The sequence below is a fragment of the Alligator sinensis genome, unplaced genomic scaffold (genome assembly GCF_000455745.1).
Source record: "Alligator sinensis unplaced genomic scaffold, ASM45574v1 scaffold143_1, whole genome shotgun sequence".
NCBI lineage: Eukaryota > Metazoa > Chordata > Crocodylia > Alligatoridae > Alligator > Alligator sinensis.
Window position 1 is genome coordinate 755550 of NW_005842156.1, and position 9244 is coordinate 764793.

Genomic DNA, 9244 nt, shown 5'->3' on the forward strand with positions numbered 1-9244 from the left:
ATCATATGGTTTCCTGATATCACTGTGGGTATGTCACTGCTTGGATATGGGTTTGATTTTGCAAAAGCTTTGTGGGTCTTTAGTTGTCCTTCTTCAACTAGATGGTGCTTCATTTTCTGAGTGTACATAGTGTCATTGCACTTCCCATTTTATGTATATGAATACTGTATGTTAATCTGCTAGAAAAAGGTGTGTGATAAAATCACACTTAACTGCACAAACACAACTATATACCAGGGTAAAGTTCTACATACTTTGCCAGGAGCATTAAAAGGTTGTGTTTAGATTTTACTTACAGTGCTTCTTGTGTGAAGCATCTTATGATTATTCTTTCCTGACTCAATTTATTATTTAAAAGATCAATCTGGAACAATTTAATTTAGACCTGCTAATTTTATTTCTAGGTTATCTCCAAGGCAGATACTATTTCATTTATGTAATTTTTTTATATGTTCTTAAAAAAAATCTATTGCAAGATATTGAATGATAAATTATTACATATTTAACTTTGTGGAAACTCTTGAATGTGGTATATTAAATCTGTGTTGTTGGACTAAATATCTACACAGAATTAAGCAGTAAAATGCAATTAATCTCAGCCACATCTTAAAGAATATTGTACATGTTCCTGACTTTTAAATGTAAATACGTCTAATAATCTCATTTTACAAACCAGACTTATCAGTGACGCTAGTCAAGATAATTCTATGTTAGTGATGAAAAAGAAATAATTGTAAGATGTTAAATGTAACATGCATATATGAACTGTTCTGCTTAACCTGATGCTGCCAATTATATTCCTCTTATATATTATAATGCATCTCATATTGCATATGGCTTTAAATAGTTCATAATCCATGTAATTCCTGTATCTGATGCCCTCTGTTTGCTGAGTTGAGCAATATAATGTTGATGCCAACTTAATACTGCCAACTTATATAGCCTTTCTGTAACTATGCCAGCCTTAAACTTTAAAATTGCTAGGGCTTTGCAGGTGCTACCCAATCTATGATATTGTAGCAGTGAGGTTACCCAGGTACAGCTGAAAGGATGGTCTGCAGACCTCCACTTACTTGTATGATGAATGAAATGGAAGATTCTGGCTTGCGGGGCAATACAAAGGACAGCTTTGAGTTGGCCCTTGGCTGTTGAGAGTGATCAAAACTCAAAAGACTGGCAAAGATAAAACTGGTTTCCTTATTTTAAAACTAATCTGGATTAAAACCCCTTTGATGGAACACTTTCCTCTACACAGCTGCAGGAAACAGTGTGTTCAGAAAATCCATGTACTATTAAAGAATGAATAAAGACCTCAGTATCAGATGTGTAAACAGTAACATCTTAGCAGAACATTCACCTTCTGCTCCTGGCAGTGAGGATACTCAGCAACTCACAGTGGGCTAGCCAAGGAACCATTGACCCTAAAAAGAGCTTTACTGTTTGCTGGTATGGTCATATGAAACACTGTTGTCCTCCTTGGTACAATGTGGGGTTGACGATTTATGGCTTGCAAGCTGAATCTGACCCAACCTATGACTGGAGAGGTCTGATCTGGCACAGAGAATTTCAGGAGTTTGTGACGTGGGCCCTATTTGATTCAGATTTGGCCCAAGTCAGGGACTGTGATTCCATTTGTTGATTTGGATCACTGTCCCTGATTCGATTCAGTTGAATCTGAATCTAAAGATTCGATGCTGATTTAAAGAATCAGTGATTCAGACATAGACACAGCTTTAAAAAATGTTTCTACATACCTTGAGATAGTAGGCACGGCTCGTGATTGCTGCGATGCGGTCCACTTCTGGGTCCGCCAGGGAGTGTGCTGGGGAGGCCCCCCTGAGCCTCCTAGGCTCAGCGATTGGCCACAGGAGGACCCTGGGTGCCCCCCCGACCCAGGAGGCACCAGTTGCTGAGCCGGGGCGGGGGGGCACAAGGGGCCCCTTGCGCGCTCCCAGGTGGACCTGGAAGTGGACCAGAAGTGCTTCTGGTCCACTTCCAGGTCTGCTGCTGAGCATGCTGGGGAGTCCCCTGTGCTTCTGTGGGACACTCCGTGCGCCCCAGCATCACAGCGTTCACGAGCCCCTGCTACCTAGAGGTATATAGAAAAAACATTTAAAGCTGTGTCTATGTCCTAATCGCTGAATCTTCTGACTCTCTCCGATTCGATTCGGAGAGATTAAAGGGTCCTCTGATTCGATTTGGATTCAGAGATTTGGACACCAAATCGGGCCAAATCTCTGCCAAATTGAATCAGTGACTGAAGCTTCACATAGCCCTACAGAGAATCAGCGGTACAAGGCCTGGGTTTCACTTGCTGCAAGGGGGTCAGATTAGTGCAAGTAGCTGGCTGCTGGGAGAGGCAGGTGGAGACTTCCAGCACACAGCCACAGCCAGGTTCCAAACTCCAGTCCATACCATCAAAAGGCTGCTGACCCGCAGTATAATGTACAAACTCTATGAACATCTCTGGAATGTCATTCACAGAAAACTATGAATAGCAAAGTTAAGGAGAGAAGGAAGATCCACTAAATCCTGGAAGTTTGCACCTACATCTCTAACTTCCCAGCAAAGTGCTACTCACAAGGCTGTGTGTGTTAGACATCACCCATAAATCACCCTCTCTCCCTCCTATTGAAGGTGGCAATTGGGCATCCAAATGTGAAGCAGATTTGAGTCCGAAAGGACTGTAAACCAGAGGGATTGTAGCTCAGTGAGATGGCTGCTGCTCTGAAAAGGACAGGGCCCCAAGGTCTAGCCTCATCAGTCACCAAAGACAGAAGCTATGCAACTGCTGCTTATCTATTTTATCCCACAATTATTGAATGCAGAACCACCCTTGGGGCAGGACTCAGAACTAGAGCCCAAGTCCCCTGCCTTGAGTGGGACAATGCCCATTTTAGTAAGCTCTATTCCTTCTGTTTTGCTCTCCTTCTGGCCTCATTGATCTTCCCCTCTCTGATGTCCAATGGCCCTGTTTCAGCAAAAGAGAGGGAGGGAACTCTGTTAATACCTAGCCCGTGGCCTAGTGGTTAGGGTAATTTGCTAGCCAGTGGAAGACAACGGTTCAGGTACCCTCTAGAGGAGGAATGCGTACAATTAGGATGAATAACCTAACCACTAAACTAAAACATCCTGCTGGTCTTTTGTGAGTTGCAAGCTTATTCATCTTCCCTAAAGGTAGGTACCGACGTGCTATTTAGTGGCCTAAAGAGGAGTTGGATTTAAGCCAAAGTGTTAGAAGATGGTATTCAGGAATGTGTATGACCAAGAAAACTTTCTGGTGCACTGCAAATACCTTGTTCTGTGTACTCATTTACATTAGCTCTTCACAATTACTAGCATGCAGAGGCTTTGTCTGTGACAGAAGCCTATCATTCTCAGACATTGTTACATTCAGAAACTAGGATGTGGGATGTGTCACAATAAAGTGAGACTTATCTTTGAACCTAATGTGCTCTTAAAGAGATTCAGTACTACAATACATCAGCTACTAAGGAATTTATTTTTATTTTATTGTCATAAATAGGGCTACAAGGTTGGTATTCTCTCACAGAATAGACTTAGTAATTACACAGTTTCCACATTAATTGCATTAATTAAAATACACTGCAATTATTTTTATGTGCATAAGTACCAAAGGACTTTAGTATCAGTAACATTTAGGTCTGTGTTGTGTGATAAGCACAATTTTAAAAAAAGAGAGGAAATACTACAATGTAATTCCAGATACTTTAATCCTTCTTTTACTACACTGTGATGAGGCTTTTACAAATTATTTATAGCAAAATTATAGTTCTCTCATCTTTGTTCCCCTTTTTGTTGATATCATAGTACTAATAGGAAAGAGGAAAACATGTGTGAGATAACGTGTCCTCTACTGAAGAAGGTACTGTTTTGATTTTTTTTACCCCATACCCTTGCCACATCATATAATGTTAAGAGCATGGTCTTGGCCCAGCACAACAGCTACTTCAATATTTTAATTCTCATCCAGTCAAAGTCCAGTGTTGCTGATCCAACAAAAAGGTAATTTAAAAAAGGCATGTAAAGAAACTTCCTTCTACAATTTCACAAGGACTTAAAAATGAAATGCTGATTGTAGCCAGCCTTTGTTTGGAAAAAGGTTAATTTTCAAAGTCAGTTGTAAAACATCATATGGTCTTTGATTCTAATAAGGGTATTACACAAGAATTTACATTCTCTTTTCTTTGTCCATAATAATTAAATCTCAAGAGAGAGATTGTGACAAGGTTTTTCATCCTTGACTCATTCAAGTTTCAGTAATTAATACTGATATATTATTTAGCTGCGACATCCTTATCATAGTGCAAGGTGAACAGATGTCAGTGTACTCAGACTATGACTTGTTCCAATTAATAATATTCCAAGGCCATATCTTATAATCAGGTTTTAAGTTAAAATCATATGAACACCAGAAATGTCATACTGCTTCAGGCTTGATACCATTAAAAAAAAAATCAATGGAAAGACTCCTATTGACCTTAACAGAAGCTGGCTCAAGCCCTAACTTTATAAATAATATATATTTTTTATTTTTAAGCTTTATAGAATTTAAACTTTCCTTATAAATCAGATTCAGACCCCAGGGATGAGCAAAATAATATTCTCCATTTCCCTAGTACTCTTCCAAGGTAAGATAAAATTAAAATTATACTGAAAATTTATTTCAGTATTATTTGATTTAACTAATGCATTTATTCATATTCAAATGAATTCATTTAGAGTATTTTACAAAGTGGCCCAACTAAGGAAAAATAGTCCTTATTCCACCTTTTGTTCATCTTCTCAGTTTCCTTTTATGATGGGGTGAAGAGCATTTCTTTATAGTAATTTATTATTTCTATTACAGTAGTGCCTACTCCAGTTAAATATACGCTCCAGACAAGATCAAGGCCTTGGTGTCCTAGGCACCAGGCATAGACATAGACAGTCCTTGTCCCAAAGAGTTCACAGTCTAAGTAGACAAGAGGAAAAGGTTAGAGAAGATAGTGTGCATTCATAATAGGGTATATACTTTGATTTTGGCTTTGTGTGATGTGATTCAGGGTGGATTCTTCTTTGATTGCCATTTGTTAAGTAAGAAAAGCACTGCAGAGCCTTTTCCTTTTATGTGCATACCTTATCCTTGGGCAACTCCCAACTAAAGAGCTTTTCTACTTGCAACTTCCTTTTTCCACGCACAATAAACTAAACTGTTTCATGAACAAATCACCCTACTGGTTAGTTTACAGGTAGCCAGCCTGCTGCACATGTGAGTGTGGCACATAGAAAACTAGGCAGCAGATAGGCAGCACAGCGGTAGATAGAGTAGGAAGCAGCTGATTGAGTAAGGGATGGGATTAGAGTGGCACTCCAGGAGGATGTCGAGCTAGTCTGTGGCACACTTGCCTAAAAGATTTGGCCCTACTGGTTTAGGTAATCGATTTGCTTGTTCCAGAAAGCCTTATGTGTTTTTAGGTTGGGTACCATGTCACTCACCATATGATACAGCACTTTGTAATAACGTAAACAGGTACCAAGAATTTCATACTAACTTCAGAGGACTTATTTGGAAAAAAATATGTCTTTTAACTTTACACAGTGTTTTAAATCAGCTAATAGGTGCTCCAGTCGTGACAAGTTTGTAATAAGCTCCTTTCATGGCCATCAGTTCACTGTGAGTGCCCTTTTCGATAATGACTCCTTGAGACATGACAGCGATGATATCAGAATGCTGAATTGTAGACAGACGGTGTGCAATGACAATGCAGGTCCGTCCTTCTCGTGCTTTATCCAATGCAGCTTGCACAGTCTGCAGACAATAGACAACAAATCAGCATGACAATGTGCCAGCTAAAATGGCAGTTAAGACATGAGGAATCCCTTATAAATCTATCCCTAATAATTAAACATTTCAGCATTTCTAACACTACCATTAGAAGTTTTACCTGAAGTAGACTCAAAGGCTAGAAGTTATTGGTGTGCTTAGCAACTCCATAAACTAAACCTGATGCTAACATATAGGAAGGAATGATGAAATATAAAACTCAAATTGTACATTTCAGTGCCAAACTGAATGTCATGGTGGTTCTGGTGAGTTTTAAAATTTTCATTTTTCCTTTGACCTCAAGGTACAAGCTGAGCCAATTCTTTCTTCTTAGTGCTCTAGCATATTGATGTAAATGAAACTACTGTCTATTCAGAGCATTTATTTTTAAAAGTGTTTTAATATGTAATTTTGTTTTGTGTGTAGTGGCTGGTACCACTGGGAGCTTTGGAAAGAGGCTTTGTACAATACTCAGAAAGGTGACACATCTACACTGGAAGTCTAAGGGGGAAAAAAACAGCTGTGTTTGCCTGGGTTTTGGAGGGGTTTTGTTTGTTTGTTTGTTGATAATTTTTACTTAGTGTATCTGCATAAATACTGTTAAGACCAAATCCACAGCTAAGGATCTTCTTGGCATCTAAGTCAGATTCCATTCCACCTCTTGGGTGAGTAAAGGCACTTAGGTGAAAATCCATTAATGGATCTACTTTTTTGCAAAATCTCAGCCATGAGATAGTCACAAAACAGCAGTGAAGAGAAGGTCTCACCCGTCTTTTCTACCAACAGTTTTGCAAGGAGCACAGCAGGATAGAATAGGGTTGCACTTAGGTACCTAAATCCATTCAGACACCAACAGGTGAAATAGAATAAATGCATCTTGATTTCTGAGCCTGCTTAGAAGCCCTCCACCAAGGCATCTACCTTTATTTACACTTGCTGAGCAAATCTATCCTGGGAAGTATTTAAGATCTCAAGAAGAGAGACCACCCATTTTTTAGTCCAGTGGCCCAAGGATTAAGGCAAGTGAAGGCCCAGGGAGTGGAAGACCCAGTTTACAGGCCCCATTCAGCCAAAGGGGTGTTGAACCTACATTTCATACATCTCAAAGTTCATTAACCACTAGACCATTGGCTAGGCAGAGCCAAGAACACACTCCAGCCATTGGGTTGAAGCTGGGCTCCTGGGCAAACAAGAAAGAAATGATCATGAGACCAAAAGAGCAGTATTGAAGAGGAAGTGTAACTCTACCCCCATGAAGAGGGCACTCCTACTTGGGTTCTGGTCCCTGGTCCCAGCCTGGGCTCCAAAGCTGTTTGTGTCTCTTGCATTGGATAGTCATTGGATGAAATTAATGGCATTGGGAACAGGAGCCAGAACCCAGGATTCCCTCACTCCTAGACCAGTGTCCTCCCAGACCAGTGTGTTTCTTCTGTTCCATTTCTCATTGAGGAAATAGGAGAGAACTATGCATCTCCCTGGGTAGATTAGGATCAGTGAAGGCTTCCTGAAGTCAACACAGAAGAGCTATATGTCAAAGCAGAGTGGATTTGGATTGGTCTCTGGGCTTGCTCTCAGCTGCCCAATGAGAGAATAAGAGAACTGTGCATCTCCCTGAGATAGGACATATAATTCTTACATTACCTGTGAGAAAGATTTGTATTTGGGCTTAATGTTTTATGGCTGAATTAACTACAGTTGCAAATAATATGCATGGTAGCAAGGTATCACTTTATTGAAACCTTGGAAAAGCACTGCATAGTAGAAAAGGCTAAATGAAATTATTTTTATGGGCATTTCTTTTACATGAAGGCATGTGGATAATTGCTTTGGGTCATCTTAGTTTCTTTTTATTGCATATTTACCTTTTCACTTTCTGTGTCTAAGGCAGATGTTGCTTCATCTAGTAATAAAATTTTAGGATCACGTATGATAGCCCGTGCTATAGCAATGCGTTGCTTTTGCCCACGAGAGAGCTGAGATCCCTGAGCTCCCACATTAGTTTCATATTTCTGAAAAATATATAATACAAATGAAATTTGTTTACAAATCAGCAGCTCCAGATACCCAAAACAAAGGATAAACTGGAAGAGTACTGGGCTATCCTGCAGTAATGGATCATAAACCCCAAGCAATCTTCTTCCCTCCTTAAGCAATCAAGTGATTCAAGGGTGATGTTTTACTGATGATACCAGGGTTTGAAAAGTGTTCTTTGCACCATATTTTGTCAGTCTACCTTCTACCTCATAGAGGCAGATGCCATGATAATGTACATGGGATAAAACTTGAGCAAGAGGTATTGACTGATTTGTGTATAAGGCAAAGATGTCTTTTGGGAAAGTGATACACAAAGAGGTTAGGGCTAAACTTTTCAAATGGATATTTAATCACTTTAAAAAAAATTCAGATGAGATTTAAATGCATATCTATAAGCACTCAAGTTCAAATATTTTGGTCTAAATGTCTTGCTTGCAGTGAAACAGATAATGTACAGCAGAAAACAGGGCCTTGGACATACATTCATTTGTAGTGCTATGAAATGCTAAGGTATTGAACTTTTCCAAGTAGGAGATTTTACCACCTTCAACTCTCCTATGAAATATGAACTTTCATTTCTACCAGGAGAACTTTTACAATCTTTTCTCCAATGCCTGATGTTTGTGTTTGTGCCCCAAATCTTGCAATTAAAGATTTTTTCTTTGCAAAAATCTAGTTGGTCTAATAAAAATGTCACCTCTACCATGAGTCCTGATTGCTTTTTCCTTTAGACCAATACGGCTACAATCTGGATACTTTACATATGAAAGATATTGAATTTTAGCTGCTTTTTTAATGAAATCTTCATAATTTTACAAGGAGGAAGCAACCTTGACCACCTGAAACCTGAGATACTGCTTCTGCCTTTGTTTGAGGTAATTTGCATCATAACAGAGCCTCACAACAGAGTTCAGAGACACCTTACCAGATAAGAAATGCCTGCCCAGAGGAGCATCCCATCTATTTACTCTGTGAAATATGAAACACCATAACCAGAAGGAAATATGAATACATCCTGCTTACCAACAAACGACTTTGAGGTAAACAGACTATTCCAACTTTTCTCTGAGCCTAATCTGCATATAAAATTAACTTTTCCAAACAGGAAATTTTACCAACTTCAACTCTTCAATGAAATATGAACTTTCATTTCTACCCAGGAGAACTTCTACAATCTTTGTTCCAATGTCTGATGAAGGGTGTTTGTGCTAGAAAGCTTGCAATTAAAGAATTAAAAGCATTCACACATTGTGTCTATCAGCATCCCCCGTGCTGAAAAACAGTGGCAGGGCACTTTGAACTAAAGCTCATTCATAGATGCTAGGGTCGGAAGGGACCTCAATAGATCATTGAGTCCGACCCCCTGCATAGGCAGGAAAGAGT

The 9244-nt window shown here is 39.4% G+C and overlaps 1 protein-coding gene across 2 annotated transcripts in view; it reads right to left on the reverse strand.

Moving 5' to 3' along the window:
* Positions 1 to 3489: 3489 nt before the first annotated feature.
* ABCB11 (ATP binding cassette subfamily B member 11) overlaps positions 3490 to 9244 on the reverse strand; it is a 97730-nt gene continuing 91975 nt past the window's right edge. For both annotated transcript variants that reach the window (XM_025206470.1, XM_025206471.1), the window contains 2 exons: positions 7690 to 7836; positions 3490 to 5812 (listed from right to left, as the gene is read on the reverse strand). In XM_025206470.1, coding sequence (XP_025062255.1) covers positions 5612 to 5812; positions 7690 to 7836 — 348 coding nt within the window. In that variant the 3' untranslated portion in view covers positions 3490 to 5611. The remainder of the gene's footprint in view (positions 5813 to 7689; positions 7837 to 9244) is intronic.